The following is a 26,754-nucleotide window of genomic DNA, read 5'->3' on the forward strand; positions in this document are numbered from 1 at the left end:
CCTTACTGACTTACTGCCTTGCTGACTTACTGCCTTTCTGACTTACTACCTTACTACCCCGATGCCTTACAACCTTACTACCTTACTGCCTTACTGACTTACTGCCTTACTACCTTACTACCTTACTGCCTTACTGACTAACTGCCTTACTGACTTACTACCTTACTGACTTACTGACTTACTGCCCTACTGACTTACTGCCTTACACCTTACTGCATTACTGACTTACTGCCTTACTGACTTACTACCTTACTGTCTTACTGCCTTGCTGACTTTCTACCTTACTGCCTTACACCTTACTGACTTACTGACTTACTGCCTTACTGACTTGCTGCCTTACTGACTTACTGCCTTACTGCCTTACTACCTTACTGCCTTGCTGACTTACTGCCTTACTGCCTTGCTGACTTACTGCCTTACTGACTTACTGCCTTGCTGACTTACTGCCTTACTGACTTATTGCCTTACTGTCTTACTGCCTTGCTGACTTACTGACTTACTGACTTACCTCCTTACTGACTTACTGCCTTGCTGACTTACTGACTTACTGCCTTACTACCTTACTGACTTACTACCTTACTGACTTACTGACTTGCTGACTTACTGCCTTACACCTTACTGCCTTACTGACTTACTGCCTTGCTGACTTACTGCCTTACTGACTTATTGCCTTATTGCCTTACTGCCTTGCTGACTTACTGCCTTACTGACTTACTGCCTTGCTGACTTACTGCCTTACTGACTTACTGCCTTGCTGACTTACTGACTTACTGACTTACTGACTTTCTGCCTTACTGACTTACTGCCTTACTACCTTACTGACTTACTACCTTACTGACTTACTGCCTTACTGACTTACTGACTTACTGACTTACTGCCTTGCTGACTTACTGCCTTACACCTTACTGCCTTACTGACTTACTGCCTTGCTGACTTAATACCTTGCTGACTTACTGCCTTGCTGACTTAATACCTTGCTGCCTTACTGCCTTACTACCTTACTGACTTACTACCTTATTGCCTTACTGCCTTATCACCTTACTGGCTTACCGCAACTATCTGCTCTTTCAAACAGCTCAAACAGCAGCCTCTCTCTCTCTCCTTCCCTACCCTCCCTCCACCTCCTCCCTCCTCTCAATGCTTTCCCTCCCTCCTCCCTCTCTCTCTCTCTCCCTCCTTCTTTCCCCCCTCTTCGTCAGACACTCTGTAGTCACTGCCTGAAGCAGTAATCAGACAACTGTCGTTCTCACTCTGACTCGGTCTCTTGAGATACCAGTTAGTGTGTGTATCGGGGCTCCATGAGTTCTAACACTTAAAATGAAAAAGAAAAAGTTGTCTTGTAGCCGGTAATTTGTTGCGTTACAGGTTCTACCAACTCTTTTTAAGAACTTAATTTTGCTAACATTTCTTCTTGTTGTTCTGGACTGGACTGGACAGACTTGGCTGTAGAATATTATAAAGAAACTTAAAGGAAGGGTTCCCAGGAAAAGTACAGGGATTCCACCAATATTGGGGTGAGTATGACTTTGTGTTCTACAAGCAGTATTATATTTTCTGCTGTTTCACTGTTGATCTGGTTAGTCTGATGCCTGCCTGCCACTGCCTTGCTATATGAACATGTTTTTTTTAAACGTACTCTTCTCTTCTCCTAACTTGGGATTACTTACAGGCGTCTATATTGTAAACTGTGAGGATTTAATGAATTAGAGGCGTGAATAGAATTGAGTAAATATTTAAATATAGATATATTGGCACGAGTTGTTATCATGCGAATAAATAGTTTTAACACTTTGTTTTGAGGCATCTTATTTATAACAGCCACGTTATCATGTTAATATTTAGACCAGCTAAATAACACACGTACATTATGGTTATGTATTAATCCACTGCTCAAAATGTCAAAATGACAATTGACTTGAGCGTTATTGTATTTATTTCAAAAGCAATGCTTTTTATTTTAGCGCGTAGTGATAATATAATAATATAATATATAATATAGATAATATAATAAAGATAATATAATGTCATACGAAACTGTCATAATGTGGTCATCTGAAATAACTGTAACTCAGTGATGACATTAAGAAGATAAACAGTTATGGAGCTTTATATTTAATATAAATATATATTGCAACACATTTTCTAATGCAACAATGTTAATATACTAGTAATATAAGTGAAAACATTTATGATAATGCATAAACTGAATGTTCAAGAATTAAATACTCTTAGGACTTAATGATATACTCTTGACAAATAAGTAGATTATTTATTTATATGAAAAACATTCATGTTCTTTTCCAACACTGACTTGATCACACATTCATATTCCTAAATATATCCAATAACTGTTGTCTAGTTCTTATTTTTTAAATCATGCCCAAATCAACTTTACATTTTTTATTTTTATTTTAGCTCAGCAATTAAATTCACATCAAATCCTTCTTTTTAAAATTACTAAAAACAAACACCTCGATCTGAATACAATAAATATATAAATCACAATTGCAGAAACATTTTAAATAAATCTGCTTCCTAAATGTTCGAGTATGTATGATAGGATATCCTCTTGCGTGCTCATTACTCGGCTCCCAGTTGACATTTTTCGATGCTGCAAAACAAAACATACCAGCCCCTGCAGGAGTCTCTTCTCCACTGGTCGGATAAACAACAGCAGCCCAGTTAGAGCAGTTGACATCTAATGACATCTGCTCTTGCCGCTGCCTGGTCAGGAATGCTCTAAACGGGAGACGGACGGCGTGTGTCTCACAAGACAACAGCTAACCCCACCACCACAAACAACCACCTCTTATAGTTTAACACAGGGGCCCGGTCGTCCTGTTTTCTGTTATACTATAATATACTACAATATACTATACTATAATGCAATATACTGTTATATAAAATACTATCATATACTGTTCTATACAATACTATCATATGCTTTTCTATACAATGCTATACTATAATATATTACAATATAGTATGCTTAATATACTAGAATATACTGTTCTATACTATACTAAAATGTAATATACTGTTATATAAAATACTATATTATAATATACTATGGTATACTATCATATACTGTTCTATACAATACTGTAATATAATATGCTTTTCTATACAATACTATACTATAATATATTACAATATACTATGCTAAATATACTATAATATACTGTTCTATACTATACTATAATATACACGATATACTATACTATATATACTATAATATACTGTTCTATACTATACTATCATATACACGATATACTATACTATATATACTATAATATACTGTTCTATACTATACTATAATATACACGGTATACTATACTATATATACTATACTATACTGCTCTATACTATACTATAATATACACAATATACTATACTATATATACTATAATATACACAATATACTATACTATAATATACACACTATACTATACCATATATACTATAATATACACAATATACTATACTATATATACTATAATATACTGTTCTATACTATACTGTAGTATAATACACAGTGCTGCTTTACACTATACAGAAGAGACACGTCCATCTTGTATGGATCAATACAGTATTATTTTATTCTATATATTCATACAACCCAGTAGTAGTAGTCCCTTTCTCTCTGTCTCTGTCTCTCTACCTCTCTCTACCTATCTCTGTCTCTCTACCTCTCTCTGTCTCTCTACCTTTCTCTCTCTGTCTCTGTCTCCATGTCTCTCTCTGTCTCTGTCTCCCTGTATCTCTGTCTCCCTGTATCTCTGTCTCTCTCTCTGTCTCTGTCTCTCTCTCTGTCTCTCTCTCTCTCTGTCTCTCTCTCTCTCTGTCTCTCTCTCTCTCTGTCTCTCTCTCTCTCTCTCTCTCTGGGTACATGTGTAGTGTTTCACTGTAAAGAAGTGTAGCCGTCCTACTTGAAGGATGCTGTAGGATAATGTGTGTGTTCTCTGACTGACATTATGACTCACTCTAACTCATTGAATCTGTAGCCGTCCTACTTGAAGGATGCTGTAGGATAATGTGTGTGTTCTCTGACTGACATTACGACTCACTCTAACTCATTGAATCTGTAGGCGTCCTACTTGAAGGATGCTGTAGGATAATGTGTGTGTTCTCTGACTGACATTATGACTCACTCTAACTCATTGAATCTGTGCATCGTTTTGATCTCTCTCTCAAATCAAATGTTGCCTTCCCCTTTTTTCCCCCCTATGTACTGTCTTTTAATGTTGCATCAATCATCGGCGAGGGAAACTACCTGCCTTTATGATCGTTGAAAAAAAACAAACAAGAGATGTAGTTCTTAGATAGAAAGGCTTGGATATAAAAAGAGCAAGGATTTCACATGTGGACACGTGTTTTCACATGTGTATTTTCATGTCATTACGAGTTGCTTTACGTAAGATCACAGGTTGTGTTTTTTTCCCCGCATGAATCTCTCTCTCTCTTTCTCTGTGTAGACAATAAGCATGGGTGCTGAAGCCTGCTGCGACCCATTTAGTCAAACTATAGGCCTGTTTAGCCAATGAGAGGGCTGTTTACTCACTGTATTTGCTTTAATAAGGAGTACTGCAGACTGGGGGAACTACAGGCATCAAGCCCCCCCCCCCCCCCCCCCCCCACGGGGAGGCTGCAGTGTGCGTCACAGAATGAAATAGTTCATTAATAGAATACACAATAGATTATATTTTGTAGGATCTGTACGGTGTGCATCCTGCACCTATCCAGACCCAGTGAGCCAGCTGAGGTCGTGGTAGAGCCGGAGCTCTAATGGTAGCCAGTGGTTTGGTCGGCTGCTCGGTCGCGGTGGCGGAGAGGGAGCATTGTTTGCCTTCAGAAGGCCTTGTTGATTGTCTATGCCTTCCGTGTGTGTGTGTGTGTGTGTGTGTGTGTGTGTGTGTGTGTGTGTGTGTGTGTGTGTGTGTGTGTGTGTGTGTGTGTGTGTGTGTGTGTGTGTGTGTGTGTGTGTGTGTGTGTGTGTGTGTGTGTGTGTGTGTGTGCGTGCGTGCGTGCGTGTGTGTGTGTGTGCCACCGGACGGGTCGAGCACTAGTCAAGCATTCTTTCTCTTCTCTCAGATCTGGAGATGGGGGCCGGTGAAAGACACAGAGGGTTAATTGATACTATGGGGGAGAGAGAGAGAGAGAGACCCACATCCTCTCAGTTCTGGGTGATTATCTGTCCCGGGTTGTCTACTAAATAAGGAGGGTTGTTATTTTGTTAACACGCCGCTGTTTGTCTCGGGGAAATGTGTCCTAAAGAGCAGGAAATGAGGCTTTAGGATTAGCGTTGATTGCCCCCCCCCCCCCCTAGCAGTAATACCTACTTAGATGTTTGTTTATCATTGGTCACATGCATGTTTACCTTCTAAACCATCATGAGGAAGCTACTGAGTTGGAAGAGCAAACAGGAAGTTGTAGGCAAGGTCAATTATTAAAACTGTAAATCGCTCTGGATAAGAGCATCTGCTAAATTACTAAACTGTCAAATGTAAATGTTTTACAAACAGATCTCATATTACTGTATTGATTAATTTATATTAAAAAATTTAATGTTAACATCACATGTATCAATTGTACAATTATTTATTAAAAATGTAGTTATTTGTTAGATTTGTCCGTGTAAAACCTTGCAATACTAATTATTTCTCTTGAGAGTGAGGCCGATATAGAAATCATTTAGCAAAAATAAATGATTATTTCTCTCTCTGAAATGAAACAGTCAAGTGATAGATTTTAAACAAATACGTGTCTTTCATTGAAAAACCCCGTGTCATGATTTAGATAATGAATAAACACACCATGTTTTTTTTTTCTTTAACAAATAAAAGCAAATTGACCAATATTTCTGAAAATGTGTATATATAGCGTTTTGGAAAGAACCTCTTCAAATTCTTCCATTTCGAGGAAAGTAGTATCGTTCCGCTTTATGGGGAGGATAGAATAATATACTAGTTATTTACAGGTTGTGTTGTTTAGTTTTCAGAGATCTTGTCTTTTCAGCACAACGGTGATATAAATGGTTTAATAAAAATGTATTGATGTATTAATGTATGCAAAACACCATGTTCCTATAGTTCAGAATATTGGATCTCAGACTTTTCCAGCTAGTATGTTGTGTTTATGCTGAGAGAAAGTGTTCTAGCCTGTTATTGTCCTTCCTGTCATGTGTGAGCGTAGTTAAATTAGTGTTGTTTTTGCCTCTGTCTAGGCCTATCTCTCTCTCTCTCTCTCTCTCTCTCTCTCTCTCTCTCTCTCTCTCTCTCTCTCTCTCTCTCTCTCTCTCTCTCTCTCTCTCTCTCTCTTTCTCTCGTTCTCTCTCTCTCTCTCTCTCTTTCTCTCTCTCTCTCTCGTTCTCTCTCTCGTTCTCTTTCTCCCTCCCTCTCCCTCTCTCTTTCTCTCCCGCTCCCTCTCTCTCTTTCTGTCCCTATCTCTCTCTTTCTCTCCCTCTCTCTCTCTCTCTCTCCCTATCCCTCTTTCTTTCTTTCTCTCTCTCTCTCTCTCTCTCTCTCTCGCTCTCTCTCTCTCTCTCTCTCTCTCTCTCTCTCTCTCTCTCTCTCTCTCTCTCTCTCTCTCTCTCTCTCTCTCTCTCTCTCTCTCTCTCTCTCTCTCTCTCTCTCTCTTTCTCTCGTTCTCTCTCTTTCTCTCTCTCTCTCGTTCTCTCTCTCGTTCTCTTTCTCCCTCCCTCTCCCTCTCTCTTTCTCTCCCGCTCCCTCTCTCTCTTTCTGTCCCTATCTCTCTCTTTCTCTCCCTCTCTCTCTCTCTCTCTCTCTCTCTCTCCCTCTCCCTCTTTCTTTCTCTCTCTCTCTCTCTCTCTCTCTCTCTCTCTCTCTCTCTCTCTCTCTCTCTCTCTCTCTCTCTCTCTCTCTCTCTCTGTCTGTCTGTGGTAGCAACGGCAGTGCGGTAGGGAGGGTGTGATAAAACGTCTACCTTAAATCTTCTTTGATGGGCCCTCAAAGGCGAACTGGCCTGGAAATCATTTGGAGGGTTGAAGAGCACATGGTATTAACAGCTTTAATGTAGCTACTCAGTGGATTGCTGCTTGGAGCAGCATGTCAGCTTTAACAAAATGAAAGAGACAAATTACACATCAACAAACTCCCACATGTGTTCGGGAATTACACCTTTTAATTACAGATAAGTACAAATGACTAAATTGCTCTTGCTGGGTTCTTCCACACATGAATGTACTGTACACACGTTTCATTTGTATATTATTGCGGACCACTGTCGGACAATTATTAACAAATGGGTATGTTTTTTTGTTTCATTAAAATGAAAAACTATATTTTATTCAGACTTAATTAACCTTTCCTGCGTAAGCTTCTGTACTATTCTTAGGTTAATGTTTAATTAGTAATTATAATATCTTATTTGGTGACAGTAATTACTTGTAAAACCATATTGAATTAAACGGTATCGACTAAGAAGCAGAATTAAACCAAAGTAGTATTTACTCATAATATTTTTATGTTGATTAATATAAAATATTTATATTTCAGCACAGCCCTTTCTGTTTGTTAGACATTCTGACTGGTCCGTGTATCCTATAGTCATTTTGTTTTTTAAATGCTACATTTTGCGTAGATAAATATATATATAAAGTAATCAGTGTTGACGCCGCGGCTCTCTTCGGCCACGCAGGACACGGAGAGACACGGAGAGACACAGAGAGACACCGGCCAAGTGGAGCATTTAGCTCTCTAACCCCACTCCACATCTGTATTTAATTGTTGTCTGCATCTACATTCTCCAGTGGATTTATTTTTCCTGGGCCACCATGGAACCATGTGGACACAGCTGAGAAGTTTAACTAGGGATTAGTTGTTTTAAAGTTATTTTGATTAAAGCGTTGTTTTTCAAAAAACTTGTAACTCACAACACATGGGGTTTTGCATAGTCTGTAAAATTCAAAGGAATTTGCACTCTATAAAAATCTAATCTTGTAAATTTAAAAGAGCACAGTAGGATACACACTTTGCTCCCTAGATGATTTCATGAAAGTATCTTTAATTCCTGCTCTAGTGTCCTCTTTCCTTTATAAAAAAACATCAAACCAAGCTAATAAATAATACCACTACTATATATTGGGGCGGCAGGTAGCCTAGTGGTTAGAGCGTTGGGCCAGTAACAGAAAGGTTGCTGGATCAAATGCCCGAGCTGACAAGGTAAAACATATTTTGTTATGCCCTTGAACAAGGCAGTTAACCCACTGTTACCCGGTAGGCCGTCATTGTAAATAAGAATTTGTTCTTAACTGACTTGCCTAGTTGAATAAAAGTTTAAAAAAATATATTTTTTTATTTCGTCAGACCAAAAATCTAGCTAAGTTCAGGATGCACATGTGTCAGACAGTATAATACCTTTTCATCTATTAACAACACATTATAATTAATCCTATAAGCCTTCTTAAATCCTCATACTAGAATAACACAGCACTGAAACAACCCAGGGAAAACCTTTTAAGACACATTAAAAACCCAAACAGGCTAATTTATTCATTCCCTCAGTGTGTCTGTCGCGTCAGTCAGACAGCCTGCATGCGGCGGTGATGATCAATGGTAAAAGCCTGACTAGCTGTGTTAGCCAGTGGAAACGCAGGAGTGGGAGTAAGTAAAGCCGAACGAGAAGCCTCTGCCTGCCTGGATGAAAACAGCTGTCAGTGAAGCTTGTCTAGGCCTCTCTTAGAATGCGTGACAAATGGAACCCTATTCCCTATATAGTGCACTACTTTTGTCCAGGGCCCGTATCTGTGTTCTGCGCCTGATCTGGTCTAAAGTAGTGTACTACATAGGGAATAGGGTGCCAGCCCTGGTCTAAAGTAGTGCACTACATAGGGAATAGGGTGCCAGCCCTGATCTAAAGTAGTGCACTACATAGGGAATAGGGTGCCAGCCCTAGGTCTAAAGTAGTGCACTACATAGGGAATAGGGTGCCCGCCCTGGTCTAAAGTAGTGCACTACATAGGGAATAGGGTGCCCGCCCTGGTCTAAAGTAGTGCACTACATAGGGAATATGGTGCCAGCCCTGGTCTAAAGTAGTGCACTACATAGGGAATAGGGTGCCAGCCCTGGTCTAAAGTAGTGCACTACATAGGGAATAGGGTGCCAGCCCTGGTCTAAAGTAGTGCACTACATAGGGAATAGGGTGCCAGGCCTGGTTTAAAGTAGTGCACTACATAGGGAATAGGGTGCCAGCCTGGGTCTAAAGTAGTGCACTACATAGGGAATAGGGTGCCCGCCCTGGTCTAAAGTAGTGCACTACATAGGGAATAGGGTGCCAGCCTGGGTCTAAAGGAGTGCACTACATAGGGAATAGGGTGCCAGCCCTGGTTTAAAGTAGTGCACTACATAGGGAATAGGGTGCCAGCCCTGGTCTAAAGTAGTGCACTACATAGGGAATAGGGTGCCCGCCCTGGTTTAAAGTAGTGCACTACATAGGGAATAGCGTGCAAGCCCTGGTCTAAAGTAGTGCACTACATAGGGAATAGGGTGCCAGCCCTGGTCTAAAGTAGTGCACTACATAGGGAATAGGGTGCCAGCCCTGGTCTAAAGTAGTGCACTACATAGGGAATAGGGTGCCAGCCCTGGTCTAAAGTAGTGCACTACATAGGGAATAGGGTGCCAGCCCTGGTCTAAAGTAGTGCACTACATAGGGAATAGGGTGCCATTTGGGACCTAGTTCCTTATTGATGACACTTCTACAGCTTCATCAGGGTAGCTGGAGCTTTGTTCTGTTGTAGAGCGGATCAGGTTGAGACTAGTGGACTATAGAGGAGACTAATGGTTGAGACTAGTGGACTATAGAACAGACTAATGGTTGAGACTAGTGGACTATAGAGGAGACTAATGGTTGAGACTAGTGGACTATAGAGGAGACTAATGGTCGAGACTAGTGGACTATAGAACAGACTAATGGTTGAGACTAATGGACTATAAAACAGACTAATGGTTGAGACTAGTGGACTATAGAACAGACTAATGGTTGAGACTAGTGGACTATAGAGGAGACTAATGGTTGAGACTAGTGGACTATAGAACAGACTAATGGTTGAGACTAGTGGACTATAGAGGAGACTAATGGTTGAGACTAGTGGACTATAGAACAGACTAATGGTTGAGACTAGTGGACTATAGAGGAGACTAATGGTTGAGACTAGTGGACTATAGAGGAGACTAATGGTTGAGACTAGTGGACTATAGAGGAGACTAATGGTTGAGACTAATGGACTATAAAACAGACTAATGGTTGAGACTAGTGGACTATAGAGGAGACTAATGGTTGAGACTAATGGACTATAAAACAGACTAATGGTTGAGACTAGTGGACTATAGAGGAGACTAATGGTTGAGACTAATGGACTATAAAACAGACTAATGGTTGAGACTAGTGGACTATAGAGCAGACTAATGGTTGAGACTAGTGGACTATAGAGGAGACTAATGGTTGAGACTAATGGACTATAGAACAGACTAATGGTGGAGACTAGTGGACTATAGAGCAGACTAATGGTTGAGACTAGTGGACTATAGAACAGACTAATGGTTGAGACTAGTGGACTATAGAGGAGACTAATGGTTGAGACTAGTGGACTATAGAGGAGACTAATGGTTGAGACTAATGGACTATAGAGGAGACTAATGGTTGAGACTAGTGGACTATAGAGGAGACTAATGGTTGAGACTAATGGACTATAGAGGAGACTAATGGTCGAGACTAGTGGACTATAGAGGAGACTAATGGTTGAGACTAGTGGACTATAGAGCAGACTAATGGTTGAGACTAGTGGACTATAGAGGAGACTAATGGTTGAGACTAGTGGACTATAGAACAGACTAATGAATGGGTAAACGCCAACGTTTGGGCACACAGGGCCTTCTTCAGGGAGATACCAGCATGGTTACGGCTTCACAGACCCTCACCTCACAGAACACACCCTCACCTCACAGAACACACATACCCTCACCTCACAGAACACTACAGACCCTCACCTCACAGAACACACAGACCCTCACCTCACAGAACACACAGACCCTCACCTCACAGAACACACAGACCCTCACCTCACAGAACACACAGACCCTCACCTCACAGAACACACAGACCCTCACCTCACCTCACAGAACACACAAACCCTCACCTCACAGAACACACAGACCCTCACCTCAACGCTGAACACAACACAACCCAACCACCACACGACACGACACGACACCACTCTCTCTTTCTTGTCTCTCTCTCTCTCTCTCTCTCTCTCTCTCTCTCTCTCTCTCTCTCTCTCTCTCTCTCTCTCTCTTTCTTGTCTCTCTCTCTCTCTCTCTCTCTCTCTCTTTCTATCTCTCTCTCTCTATCTCATTCTATCTCTCTCTCTCTTTCTCATTCTCTCTCTCTTTCTCTCGTTCTCTCTCTCTCTCATTTTAATGTGGTAAAATACGTTTTTCTTTGTTTCTGTTTACTTTCCTTTTCATCCTTTACCTCTTCGTTTTCACTGTAGCTATTCAGATGTTTTTCTGCCGTTAGAAAATAACCATTAGTCGTGGAGGGTTGTTGAGGGTCAGAGGGGTTGTCTATAGTAGATGATGTGTTGTCGTGCTTACAATGCCAAGATGGCTGAACTCAGAGCGAGAGAGAGTGACAGAGAGAGAGAGAGAGACAGAGAGAGAGCAGCAGGGCTGGACAGAGTGACTGTCAGACTAAAGGACAGTAATATAGTTACTCTACCCGCGTCATAGGGAACATATGTGGCTCCGTATAATCTCCATGTACTTGTTTCCCGTCTCCCTCTCTCACTGTCAAGATGTACTGCACCGCTGATTTGGGGGCCTCTAAAGTGCCCCCGTGTCATGTGTGTGTGCTCGAATGCATGTGTGGTTACTGTGTGTGTGATAATACAATAGAAAAATAAAGAGATTTATGTACTGTATAGTGTTGTACTATATAGTGTTGTACTGTATAGTGATGTACTGTATAGTACTATATAGTGATGTACTGTATAGTGTTGTACTGTATAGTACTATATAGTGATGTATAGTGTTGTACTATATAGTGTTGTACTGTATAGTGTTGTACTGTATAGTGTTGTACTGTATAGTACTATATACTGATGTACTGTATAATCATGTACTTTATAGTACTCTACTTTATATGTACTGTACTTTATAGTGATGTACTGTATAGTTATGTACTGTATACTACTGTATTGTACTGTACTGTATAGTGATGTACTATATAGTAATGCTCTGTATAGTGATGTACTCTATAGTACTGTAATGTATAGTGATGTACTATATAGTCATGTATTGTATAGTGATGTACTCTATAGTACTGTACTCTATAGTGGTGTACTGTATATTGATATGCTATACTGTTTAGTGAGACAATGTATAGTGAGTGATGTACTGTATAGTGATGCACTTTATAATGATGTACAGTATAGTGATGTACTGTATAGTACTCTACTGTATAGGGATGTACTGTACTGTATAGTGATGTACTATATAGTACTGTACTGTATAGTGATATACTGTACTGTATGGTGATGTACTGTATAGGGATGTACTGTACTGTATAGTGATGTACTATATAGTACTGTACTGTATAGTGATATACTGTACTGTATGGTGATGTACTGTATAGTGATGTACTCTATAGTGATGTATTGATATAGTATACTATTAGTGATGTACTTTGTAGTAATGTACTGTGATGTTTTGTATAGTTTTATAATGTACTGTATAGTACATACAGTAGTGAACAGTACTGTATAATGATGTACTGTATAGTGATGTACTATATAATACTGTACTTTATAATGGTGTACAGTGGTGCACTGTATAGTGATGTATTTTATAGTACATACAGTAGTGTACAGTACTGTATAGTGAAATACTGTACTGTATACCGATAGTGATGTACTGTGCTCTATAGTGATGTACTGTATAGGGATTACTGTATAGTGATGTACTGTACTGTATTGTACTCTACTGTATAGTGATGCACTGTATAGTGATGAACAGTACTGCATAATAATGTACTGTATAGTGATGTACTATAGTGTATCGTGATATACTGTATAGTGATGTACTGTATAATACTGTACTTTATAATGGTGTATAGTGGTGCACTGTATAGTGATGTATTGTATATTACTGTACTGTATAGTGATGTACTGTTTAGTACTCTACTGTATAGTGACGTACTGTATAGTGAGGTACTGTATAGTGATGTACTGTATAGTACTCTACTGTATAGTGGCATACTGTACTGTATACCGATGTACTGTATAGTACTTTACTGTATAGTTATGTGCTGTACTGTACTGTATAGTTATGTGCTGTACTGTATACTGATGTACTGTATAGTACTTTACTGTATAGTTATGTGCTGTACTGTATACTGATGTACTGTATAGTACTTTACTGTATAGTTATGTGCTGTACTGTATACTGATGTACTGTATAGTACTGTACTCTACATGATGTACTGTATTGTATAGTGATGCATTGCACTGTATAGTATGGTGATGCACTGTATAGTGCTGTACTTTATTGTGCTGCAATTTGTAGTGATGTACTGTAATGTGTAGTACTCTACTGTATAGTGATGTACTCTTCTGTGTGGTGATATACTGTATAGTACTTTACTGTATCGTGATGTACTGTGTAGTGATATACTCTAAAGTACTGTGCTTTATAGTACTGTACTTTATTGTGATGTACTGTATGTTGATGTACTATACTGTATAGCACGTTAATGTATAGTGATATACTGTATAGTACTGTACTTTATAGAACTGTACTGTATAGTGATGTACTGTACTGTATAGCGATGTACTGTACTGTATAGTGATGTACTGTACTGTATAGTGATGTACTGTATAGTGATGTACTGCACTGTATAGGAATGTACTCTACTGTATAGTGATGTACTGTGCTGTATAGTGATGTACTGTATAGTGATGTACTGTGATGTACTGTACTGTACTGTATAGTGATGTACTGTACTGTGATGTACTGTATAGTGATGTACTGTATATACAGTATCTTTGTGTGGCCGTGTGTCTTCGATTGCATCCCAAATGTTACCCTGTTGTCTGTTAACTGCACTTATTTTGACCATGACCCATTTGACAAGGCCCTGGCCAAACATGGTGCTGTATATAGGGAATAGGGTGCTATCTGAGACACTGCCCATGTCTCTTGAGGTCCCTGAGACCAGTGTTCCTGTGTTCCTGTGCCTCTGTAGTGTTCTGTGGCCCCGGGCCCTGCTCAAAAGTAGTGCACTATAAAGGGAATAGGGTGTCATTTATTACACACACATTGTGGACCCTGGGACTAAAACACATCCCTCTGCAACTGAATCCTGGACTTCCTGCCCCTCAGGTGGTAAGGGTAGGCAATAACACTGATACTCTACACGGGGGCCCCTCAGGGGTGCGTGCTTTGTCCCCTCCTGTACTTCCTGTTCACGCACATCTCCGTGGCCAAGCTCGACTCTAAAGCCATCATTAAGTTTGCTGACGACACAACTGGGTGGTAGGCCTGATCACCGACAACGATGAGACAGCCTATAGGGAGGAGGTCAGAGACCTGGCAGTGTGGCAGTGCGTACGGCTATACCAGGCGGTGTCAGAAGAAGGCCCTAAAAATGGCAATCCTAGTCATAGACTGTTCTCTGCTACTGCACGGCAAGCGGTATCGGAGCGCTGAGGCTAGAGAGAAGGCAAGAGAGAAGGGACGACAGGGGGGAGAGAGAGCGGAGAGAGAAGAGAGAGGGGAGAAAGAGAGAGGGAAGACAGGGGGGAGAGAGAAGAGAGAGGGGAGAAAGAGAGAGGGAAGACAGGGGGGCGAGAGAGCGGAGAGAGAAGAGAGAGGGGAGAAAGAGAGAGGGAAGACAGGGGGGAGAGAGAGCGGAGAGAGAAGAGAGAGGGAAGACAGAGAGAGGGAAGACAGGGGGGAGAGAGAGCGGAGAGAGAAGAGAGAGGGGAGAAAGAGAGAGGGAAGACTGGGGGGAGAGAGAGCAGAGAGAGAAGAGAGAGGGAAGAAAGAGAGAGGGAAGACAGGGGGGAGAGAGAAGAGAGAGGGGAGAAAGAGAGAGGGAAGACAGGGGGGAGAGAGAGCGGAGAGAGTAGAGAGAGGGGAGAAAGAGAGAGGGAAGACAGGGGGGAGAGAGAGCGGAGAGAGAAGAGAGAGGGAGGGGAGAGAGAGAGGGAGGGGGAGAGGGGAGTGCAGATACATTTCAGATGGTGTCAATTGCAGATGAAAGATCTGCTGAAGATGCTACGGGCGTCATGCTTCGCTGGCCTCTATTCAACAAGTCACATCTCCCTCGCCTCTATCCAGCAGCAGTTATCAGCAGCTACCTAACTTCCTACCTCCATGCTACTCCCTCCCCCCATCCACCTCACACCCCTATTACCTCCCTTCATCCAACCCCCCAGTCCCCCGCCCCCTCCCCTTCCTGCTTACCTTGGCTAAGCCCTCTTTGTATGTTGATTGGGGGCGGGCTAATCCAGTTTGCAGCTGTCGTAGACCAATGATGAATCACCTTTCCGTCATTTGGCTGCAGTCCCCTCACTCGGGGAGGAGGGAGGGAGGGAAGACCTGAACGAAGGAGGAGAGGCAACAACAGCAGTGTTAGAAGAAGAGAGAGCGAGAGAAGAGAGAGAGAGAGAGAAACTCTATAGAGAGCGAGAGACAGAGAGAGAAGAGAGAGAGAGAGAGAGAGAGAGAAACTCTATAGAGAGAGAGAGAGAGACAGAGAGAGAAGAGAGAGAGAGAGAGAGATAAACTCTATAGAGAGAGAAAGTCCTCTGTTCTTTTCCCAGTGCAGTTAGCCCTCTCTTCCCACTCTGAGACAGAATAACAATCATGTTTTCTCAGACCAGTTCTATTGTGTCATGGATGGGTCTGGACAGTGACACGCAGCTGAAATAACAAGGAGGGACATTGTTTCTGTTCAGGCAGGTGGAAAGAGAAAAAAAAACAGAGAGAGAGAGGCAGCCTGGTACAGATGATTCCGGTCCGCTACGTCTTTCCAGGTAAGAGCAGAGTTGGACCAACGCCAGGCAGGTAGCATCAGAAGGGATGCAGAGAGGGAGAGAGAGAGAGGGAGAGAGAGAGAGAGAGAGAGAGAGAGAGAGAGAGAGAGAGAGTTGTGCAAATCTAATAGTAATTGCCTCCTGGTATATCTGTAACGTCGCTGTACAGGTTTCTCTGCTGTTCATAATTGTATTTTAGTTTTTTGGTGGGGGTGATAATTTAGCAGTAAATTCTTATTTCTCTGGGGAAATAGGATACAGCTACCAGCATGTCAGTTTGTGAGATCCCCAACAATATTCACAACAATTCGACATTATTTACTTCATTTGAGTTTGAAAAGAAAATGTCACGCTGAACTGAGTGAGTAGAAAACGCAATGTATATATCTGTGTATTTATCTGTGTATATATCTGTGTATATATCTGTGTATATATCTGTGTATATATCTGTGTATATATCTGTCTATATCTCTGTGTATATATCTGTGTATATATCTGTATATCTGTTTTAAATTTAATAGTCTATTGACTATATCTTTCCATCCCAACATTATTTAAATAGCAGACATTTCATTTGATCGGATTGTTGATATATCAGACATATCATTTAATTTGATTGGATTGTTGAAATAGCAAATATTTCATTTTATCAGATTGTTGAAATAGCAAGCATTTGATTTTTGCAGATTGTTGAAATAGCAGACATATCATTTCATCCTATCAGATTGCGTTTGCATTAAACAAAACATGATTTTTTTTTTTGGGTGCAAACGACACAAACAGCTTAGTTTAGTTGCTTGATAAAAGAGATATACAGTCTGTAAATGTAACTGAAAAAAAGCAGTTTAATGTACCAAACATTTCTCCCTAATTTAATAAACAGTATGTTGCGTTGGGCTCAGTGACAAAAAGACAAGATTTGTGTCATGTTTCATCTCTCCTCGGCCTGTTTTAACTAACCTCCATATGGCTGAGCAACTTTTCACAGCAACAACGAGGGGATAGAATAATGTTTTCAATGGCGTGGTCTTCAGTATAAACACAGAAACAATTAAGATGGTTGCCAGAGCAAACTGATGCGTCGTGGAACTAGGCATTCTCATCTCTCTTCACTGAGCCACAGACAGAGCACGCAGAATCACTCAGAGAACAAACTCTTCTAATCACTTGGAGAAGTAGCTAATCACTTGGAGAAGTAGCTAATCACTTGGAGAAGTAGCTAATCACTTGGAGAAGTAGCTAATCACTTGGAGAAGTAGCTAATCACTTGGAGAAGTAGCTAATCACTTGGAGAAGTAGCTAGTCACTTGGAGAAGTAGCTAGTCACTTGGAGAAGTAGCTAATCACTTGGAGAAGTAGCTAATCACTTGGAGAAGTAGCTAATCACTTGGAGAAGTAGCTAATCACTTGGAGAAGTAGCTAGTCACTTGGAGAAGTAGCTAGTCACTTGGAGAAGTAGCTAGTCACTTGGAGAAGTAGCTAGTCACTTGGAGAAGTAGCTAGTCACTTGGAGAAGTAGCTAATCACTTGGAGAAGTAGCTAATCACTTGGAGAAGTAACTAATCACTTGGAGAAGTAGATAGTCACTTGGAGAAGTAGCTAGTCACTTGGAGAAGTAGCTAATCACTTGGAGAAGTAGCTAATCACTTGGAGAAGTAGCTAATCACTTGGAGAAGTAGCTAATCACTTGGAGAAGTAGCTAATCACTTGGAGAAGTAGCTAGCTGCTCTTAGAATCACTTAGAGAACAGCTCTTCTAACCTTCTAGCAACTAACTACTTTAACCATAGCCTCCAATCACAGAGTGTGTTCACACTGTATAATAAGGATGTCTATATAATTACTATACTGTAGACTAGCATGAGTACGTACATTAATCAACATGGAGTGAATGCTGTATATTGTAGAAGCTGATTTTTCATCTAGTCTAAAATTGGCAATACGCTCATGTGTGCTTTAATGTCTCTATTACTGAGCTCATCTATTTAAACTATTTAAATTATAATCTATATTGATGTTATACTATCATATATTGCTGATATATAATAAAATAGGGTCAATATAATATGTTATAATTGAGTGTATAGCAGTAGGCCTAGTTTGAATTGTATTATGAAAGAAATAAGCAGAGATAACATTAATAAGCAGAGATAACATTAATAAGCAGAGATAACATTAATAAGCAGAGATAACATTAATAAACAGAGATAACATTCATAAGCAGAGATAACATTAATAAGCAGAGATAACGTTAATAAGCAGAGATAACATTAATAAGCGGATATACTATTAATAAGCAGAGATACTATTAATACACAGATATACTATCAAAAAGCAGAGATAATATTAATAAGCAGAGATAACATTAATAAGCGGATAACATTAATAAGCAGCGATACTATTAAAAAGCAGAGATAACATTAATAAGCAGAGATAACATTAATAAGCAGCGATACTATTAAAAAGCAGAGATAACATTAATAAGCAGAGATAACATTAATACGCAGAGATAACATTAATACGCAGAGATAACATTAATAAGCAGAGATAACATTAATACGCAGAGATAACATTAATAAGCGGAGATAACATTAATACGCAGAGATAACATTAATACGCAGAGATAACATTAATAAGCAAAGATAACATTAATACGCAGAGATAACATTAATACGCAGAGATAACATTAATACGCAGAGATAACATTAATAAGCGGAGATAACATTAATACGCAGAGATAACATTAATAAGCGGAGATAACATTAATAAGCGGAGATACCATTAGTAAGCAGAGATACCATTAGTAAGCAGAGATAACATTAGTAAGCAGAGATAACATTAATACGCGGATATAACATTAACAAGCAGAGATAACATTAGTAAGCAGAGATAACATTAGTAAGCAGAGATAACATTAATAAACAGAGATAACATTAATAAGCAGAGATAACATTAATACGCAGAGATAACATTAATACGCAGAGATAACATTAATAAGCGGAGATAACATTAATAGACGGAGATAACATTAATAAGCGGATATAACATTAATAAGCAGAGATAACATTAATAAGCGGATATAACATTAACAAGCAGATAACATTAATAAGCAGATCTAACATTAGTAAGCAGAGATAACATTAGTAAGCAGAGATAACATTAATAAACAGAGATACCATTAATAAGCAGAGATAACATTAATAAGCAGAGATAACATTAGTAAGCGGAGATGACATTATGTTTGTCTTTCCAGAACTTAGTTCAATCTATTGATAGTATTTATAGCTTTTAGATACAAAAACAAATCTCAAACTCCAGTTGAGATTTTTTTATTTGTTTACTTTAAATGAATAAACATTTCGAATCAACAGTTTTACCCATGTTGTTATCAGTAGGTTTAAGAGAAAAACATGCTTAAAGCTGATACATCTATAGGCTAGCTCTTTACCATGCATTTGTCTTCCCTTGATGGTTCTGGCAAGATGTGAGTAAATAAGTGTGTGTGTGTGTGTGTGTGTGTGTGTGTGTGTGTGTGTGTGTGTGTGTGTGTGTGTGTGTGTGTGTGTGTGTGTGTGTGTGTGTGTGTGCGTGTGTGCGTGTGTGCGTGTCTACTTCCGTCTGTGTGTGTGTGCGATCTGTCTTCTGTATGTGTGTGTGTGTGTGTGTCTCTCGTCCGTCAGGTCTATGGACATGCAGGATCTAGCCAGTCCTCACAGCCGTGAATCCCCTAATGGTCCCAGACTCGACAACTCCCATATCAATACCAATTCCATGACCCCCAATGGCACTGAAGGTATGTGCCGAGGGATTTTCTTCTTTAATGCTTCCCTCACTTTCGCTGTGTGGACTCTAAATTCACTATACGACATGTGAGAGAGATAGGCTGAGCCCTGTAGACAATCAGGTAAAAAACCGATGTAAAAATGTCAAACGTTAAACTTGACACAATGGTTGTGGTACAAAATGATATTTGTGTGATACAACGGAGAGTTAGCCTGCACGGAAAATGTAGTGCTTATTATGTCCCATGTTGTGATTATTATTTGTGCAGAAATTACACTCCGTTGTATCACAACCATTGTACCAATTGCGTTGTAGCTTCATCAGTTGTACAATTTAAGTGTGTACGGGTCTCAAAGCAGAGCAGAGATAGAGGGGACTTTTTATTTAACCTCCTCCTGTGTAGTGTTTTATGCCTCTGCTAAGTTGTGAAATGCCTGAATGGCAATAAAACGTCTCCAGGTGCTACCCCGTTGAAATCGTGATCTGTTTTCCATTTTCAAAAGGTGAAGGCAACAATGACAGCGTGGTACTACTACTTTCCTCCAGTCTACTTCTCTGTAGTCCTGAATAACATGGAAACCTACTAGTGACCTGATGGCTTATAGACTTACTGCATTGGGGTTTTAATACACAATTTAAAAGGCCCCCCTGTATTTGATCTAGATATGAAAACGATATGAAAACGATCTGCTTTGTAAATCTGATGCTATTGTCTCTGTGTTTACAGAGGAACTATTAGCAGTATATTTAAGCACCCGTGTAATTATTCAAAAGCTCATGGTATGAAAATGGGTTGTAGTTTTGCATGTGGTTTGTACATTTCTACATGTCCCTATTGACTCAGGTGAGTAGGCTTTGTTGTGTCGTCTCAAACCACCACTCTCTCTAGTTGAACCTACGTCGCTAGCAGGGCCCTATTACAAACCCGCACATGCGCTTCAAAGTCTACCTTAAAAAATGTCATCTTGATAGGAAAATGAAAAATAACTATTTCTTGTGGTTTTAGGGAGTGTGTGCGTCCCAAATTGCACCCTATACCCTATGTAGTGCACTATATATATATATATATATGTAGTGCACTACTTTTGACCGATTGTTTGACAAAAGCAGTGCTCTCCATAGGGAGAAGGGTGTAATTTGTCCTCTGCGGGACAAAAGAGCCTGTCGTTAGAGCGTGGTGAAGTCAGATTGTCATGTATCCTATTCTCTGTTTCCCATATAGGTGATAACATCACAATGCTCACCACAGCTGACTGGCTGTTAAGCTCTAGCTCACAGTCGGCTGCAGGTTAGTGCAGTTCTGGTGGGGACAACAATGAAAGGACAATACTTGGTGTTTCAACTTAGAAAAAAACAAGAAAGAGAGGAGAAAAAAAAACACCTTGTGCTTTTTACTCTTTTTTTTTTTTACCACTTTAAATGAAAATATCCAATTCATTAATTGTTCTCAATAGATAACACATCTATTTTTTTAAATTCTAATAGTTTCTTCAACTATTGTGCCTTTGTTGCACTAGTGTTTTGTTGATGTGTGTGAAGCATGGTTTGAGACTGGCTGGTTGTGGATCCTGTGGACACCGTGCATTGTTTGATTTGAGTCCTTTCGGACGTTGTTCCATGCTGTGTTTCATGAGTACGGTGGATCATTGTGTGCTTCTCTGTGAACACCTGAGTGCTACCTCTAGTCTGTGCATGCAGTGTTACACCACGATGTCCCCCCATTATGTTAGCTAGTATACCTAAACACACACTCACATACTCACACACACTCACACACAGACTCACACACATCCTATTTATCTGTATTGTATTATCTCTACCTAAATGTGTTATTCCAAAAACACTCTCTCTCCTACTCTCTCTCCTACTCTCCCTCCCACTCTCCCTCCCGCTCTCCCTCCTACTCTCTCTCCTACTCTCTCTCCTACTCTCCCTCCCACTCTCCCTCCCGCTCTCCCTCCTACTCTCTCTCCTACTCTCTCTCCTACTCTCCCTCCCACTCTCCCTCCCGCTCTCCCTCCTACTCTCTCTCCTACTCTCTCTCCTACTCTCCCTCCCGCTCTCCCTCCTACTCTCTCTCCTACTCTCTCTCCTACTCTCCCTCCCGCTCTCCCTCCTACTCTCCCTCCCTCCCACTCTCCCTCCCCCTCTCCCTCCCACTCTCCCTCCCGCTCTCCCTCATACTCTCTCTCCTACTCTCCCTCCCACTCTCCCTCCTGCTCTCCCTCCCACTCTCCCTCCCACTCTCCCTCCTGCTCTCCCTCCCACTCTCCCTCCTCCTCTCCCTCCTCCTCTCCTCCCTGCTCTCCTCCCCGCTCTCCCTCCTGCTCTCCCTCCTACTCTCTCTCCCACTCTCCCTCCTGCTCTCCCTCTCCCTCCTACTCTCCCTCCTCCTCTCCTCCCTGCTCTCCTCCCCGCTCTCCTCCCCACTCTCCTCCCCACTCTCCCTCCCACTCTCCCTCCCGCTCTCCCTCCCACTCTCCCTCCCACTCTCCCGCCTACTCCCCCTCCTCCTCTCCTCCCTGCTCTCCTCCCCACTCTCCCTCCCACTCTCCCTCCCACTCTCCCTCCCGCTCTCCCTCCTACTCTCCCTCCCACTCTCCCTCCCCCTCTGCCTCCCACTCTCCCTCCCACTCTCCCTCATACTCTCTCTCCTGCTCTCCCTCCTACTCTCTCTCCTACTCTCCCTCCGACTCTCCCTCCCACTATCCCTCCTACTCTCCCTCCCACTCTCCCTCCCCCTCTGCCTCCCACTCTCCCTCCCATTCTCCCTCATACTCTCCCTCCCCCTCTGCCTCCCACTCTCCCTCCCACTCTCCCTCATACTCTCCCTTCCGCTCTCCCTCCTACTCTCTCTCCTACTCTCCCTCCTGCTCTCCGTCCCACTCTCCCTCCTACTCTCCCTTCTACTCTCCCTCTCCCTCCCACTCTTCCTCCCACTCTCCCTCCTACTCTCCCTCTCCCTCCCACTCTCCCTCCCACTGCCTTCTACTCTCCCTCTCTCTCCTACTCTCCCTTCTACTCTCCCTCCCACTCTCCCTCCCGCTCTCCCTCCCACTCTTCCTTCTACTCTCCCTCTCCCTCCTACTCTCCCTTCTACTCTCCCTCCCGCTCTCCCTCCCGCTCTCCCTCCCGCTCTCCCTCCCGCTCTCCCTCCCACTCTTCCTCCCACTCTCCCTCCTACTCTCCCTTCTACTCTCCCTCCTCCTCTCCCTCCCGCTCTCCCTCCCACTCTTCCTCCCACTCTCCCTCATACTCTCCCTCCCTCATACTCTCCCTCCCTCCCACTCTCCCTCCTACTCTCCCTTCTACTCTCCCTCTCCCTCCTCCTCTCCCTCCCGCTCTCCCTCCCACTCTCCCTCCCACTCTGCCTCCTACTTTCCCTTCTACTCTCCCTCCCGCTCTCCCTCCCGCTCTCCCTCCCACTCTTCCTCCCATTCTCCCTCCTACTCTCCCTCTCTCCTCTCCCTCCCCCTCTCCCTCCTCCTCTCCCTCCCGCTCTCCCTCTCCCTCCCACTCTCCCTCCTGCTCGGACTCCTACTCTCCCTCCTACTCTCCCTCTCCCTCCCACTCTCCCTCCTACTTTCCCTTCTACTTTCCCTCCCACTCTCCTGCCTTCTCTCCCTCTCCCTCATACTCTCCCTCCTGCTCTGACTCCCGCTCTCCCTCCCTCTCTCCCTCCAACTCTCCCTCCCACTCTCTTGTCAACAATTCCTCAGCAGAATGATCAAAGTAAAACATGACAGGGAAAAGCTTCTTTAAAACCATGAGAGATAGAGACACATAGAGCATGACTCCCTTTACCCACATGATGTGAATTTGTTTTGCCCCCTTCCCATCCCAAAGCCTGCTTGCTGCCTGATGTGAAATGGATTGATTTCAAAGATTCCCTAGCTGTCAGATAACTGTAAAATCCTCTCCACTGAGCTATCAGTGTTATAACTTTGAGAGGCTCAGCGGGGCATGGGGTCACGCTCCATTTGCTACAGTTCTTAAAACAGATTTTATACACACTATATTGTCTTGACATTTCAATCGTATTTGCACGTCCATGCAGACTGACTCCCTCTCCATGCAGGGGCCATTTTACACCAGTATCCTCCTACTATTGACTGTGTTTACCTATCTTTCCCCTGACGCTACATTATAACCTGGGGTAAGCCATACAGTAATTAGTGAACATTAATTATTATGTTAATTGCATATCATGTTAATTATATATTAATTGATTGATTACTTTGATTGATTGATGGGTTCAAAATGTATTGACGGGCTGTCGTTTGCCTGTTACTGTTCAATTCTTGTTGTAACAGTGTATGCTCAAACTGTGGATGGGAACAAATGAATAGTCAGTACTGTACATAGAAAAGCTGTTAAATGATGGTTTGGTTTTATTCATAGTTAAGTCAACAGGTTGAAATGAGGAAGGTCTCTTTTTGTTGGTTTAATTGATTAACAATTAGGCAAATGTTTTATTTTCCTCAAAAGTTCTTAAAAGTATTGAAAGATAATTTATCGTAATCTACGCCTAGGAGCATGTTAATCCCATATGATTACATGTAAATGATCCCTAAAATTAATCCAACAAATGTTATTATTATAAATGACATTTTGAAAAAACGATTCGGCTCTAGTCTAAAGGAACAGAATGTAAAAGTTGTGACGAATATTAGTCAAATATTTCCCTTCTTGCATTCCACTCCAGTATTGTTTACAACACATTCCACTGAGTGTGAGTTCCACTGTAGTTCCACCGTAGTTCCACTGTAGTTCCACTGTAGTTCCACTGTAGTTCTGGGTGTATGGTCAAAGACATCCCAGACAACTAAACGCACCAGCTATAGTGGCAGTTGTGGTGTGTGTGTGCGTGTGTGTGTCGATGGTGTGTGTGTGTGTGTGTGTGTGTGTGTGTGTGTGTGTGTGTGTGTGTGTGTGTGTGTGTGTGTGTGTGTGTGTGTGTGTGTGTGTGTGTGTGTGTGTGTGTGTGTGTGTGTGTGTCGATGGTGTGTGTGTGCCGATGGTGTGTGTGTGCTGATGGTTTGTGTGTGTGTGTGTGTGCTGATGGTTTGTGTGTGTGTGTGTGTGTGTGTGTGCTGATGGTGTGTGTGTGTGTGTGTGTGTGTGTGTGTGTGTGTGTGTGTGTGTGTGTGTGTGTGTGTGTGTGTGTGTGTGTGTGCTGATGGTGTGTGTGTGTGTGTGTGTGCTGATGGTTTGTGTGTGTGTGTGTGCTGATGGTGTGTGTGTGTGTGTGTGTGTGTGTGCTGATGGTGTGTGTGTTGTCTTTGTCCCCAGTTAAAACAGAACCAATGAGCAGCAGTGACATCACCACCCCAGTAGCCGACGCCTCCCTAGACAGCTTCTCAGGATCAGGTGAGACGGGAGGGGGACCTGTGTGTGTGTGTGTGTGTGTGTGTGTGTGTGTGTGTGTGTGTGTGTGTGTGTGTGTGTGTGTGTGTGTGTGTGTGTGTGTGTGTGTGTGTGTGTGTGTGTGTGTGTGTGTGTGTGTGTGTGTGTGTGTGTGTGTGTTTGCGTCCCGCATAAAATAAAATATTTTGTGTGAATAGCAGAGCAGTAGAATGATCTGGTTTCCTGTTTCCTCAGCCTGACCTGTATCAAACTCATGTTGTATGTCAGCAATATATGGTCATCTTTTCCACCTCCGCCAAACATCACCTCACTAACGCTCCCGCTCACACTGCTGCACAAGTAACCATCACACCTCAGTACCAGTATAATTAAACATCACCTCAGTACCCAGTATAGTTAAACATCACCTCACTACCCAGTATAGTTAAACATCACCTCACTACCCAGTATAATTAAACATCACCTCAGTACCAGTATAGTTAAACATCACCTCACTACCAGTATAATTAAACATCACCTCACTACCAGTATAATTAAACATCACCCCACAACCAGTATAATTAAACATCACCTCACTACCCAGTATAATTAAACATCACCTCACTACCAGTATAATTAAACATCACCTCACTACCAGTATAATTAAACATCACCCCACAACCAGTATAATTAAACATCACCTCACTACCAGTATAATTAAACATCACCTCACTACCAGTATAATTAAACATCACCCCACAACCAGTATAATTAAACATCACCTCACTACCAGTATAATTAAACATTACCTCACTACCCAGTATAATTAAACATCACCTCACTACCCAGTATAATTAAACATCACCTCACTACCCAGTATAATTAAACATCACCTCACTACCCAGTATAATTAAACATCACCTCACTACCAGTATAATTAAACATCACCCCACAACCAGTATAATTAAACATCACCTCACTACCAGTATAATTAAACATCACCTCACTACCAGTATAATTAAACATCACCTCACTACCAGTATAATTAAACATCACCTCACTACCAGTATAGTTAAACATCACCTCAGTAACCAGTATAGTTAAACATCACCTCAGTAACCAGTATAGTTAAACATCACCTCACTACCCAGTATAGTTAAACATCACCTCAGTAACCAGTATAGTTAAACATCACCTCACTACCCAGTATAGTTAATCATCACCTCAGTACCCAGTATAGTTAAACATCACCTCACTACCCAGTATAGTTAAACATCACCTCAGTACCCAGTATAGTTAAACATCACCTCACTACCCAGTATAGTTAAACATCACCTCACTACCCAGTATAGTTAAACATCACCTCACTATCAGTATAGTTAAACATCACCTCAGTACCCAGTATAGTTAAACATCACCTCAGTAACCAGTATAGTTAAACATCACCTCAGTAACCAGTATAGTTAAACATCACCTCAGTAACCAGTATAATTAAACATCACCTCAGTAACCAGTATAGTTAAACATCACCTCAGTAACCAGTATAGTTAAACATCACCTCAGTACCCAGTATAG

At 41.6% G+C, this 26,754-nt stretch overlaps 1 protein-coding gene across 16 annotated transcripts in view; it reads left to right on the forward strand.

Moving 5' to 3' along the window:
- The first annotated feature begins 1,191 nt into the window (after nucleotides 1-1,191).
- The window catches only part of eya1 (EYA transcriptional coactivator and phosphatase 1), a 170,964-nt gene continuing 145,401 nt past the window's right edge, over nucleotides 1,192-26,754 (forward strand). For 5 of the 16 annotated variants that reach the window (XM_071414116.1, XM_071414121.1, XM_071414119.1 and 2 more), the window contains exons 1-4: nucleotides 1,192-1,514; nucleotides 19,731-19,843; nucleotides 21,056-21,121; nucleotides 25,135-25,203. In XM_071414116.1, the coding sequence (XP_071270217.1) occupies nucleotides 19,735-19,843; nucleotides 21,056-21,121; nucleotides 25,135-25,203 (244 nt within the window). In that variant the 5' untranslated portion in view covers nucleotides 1,192-1,514; nucleotides 19,731-19,734. Of the gene's footprint in view, nucleotides 1,515-15,607; nucleotides 16,052-19,730; nucleotides 19,844-21,055; nucleotides 21,122-23,331; nucleotides 23,990-25,125; nucleotides 25,204-26,754 lie in introns of those variants that run through there. The other 11 variants (XM_071414120.1, XM_071414127.1, XM_071414128.1 and 8 more) reach the window with 7 other exon arrangements.

The sequence above is a fragment of the Salvelinus alpinus genome, chromosome 8 (assembly GCF_045679555.1).
Source record: "Salvelinus alpinus chromosome 8, SLU_Salpinus.1, whole genome shotgun sequence".
NCBI lineage: Eukaryota > Metazoa > Chordata > Actinopteri > Salmoniformes > Salmonidae > Salvelinus > Salvelinus alpinus.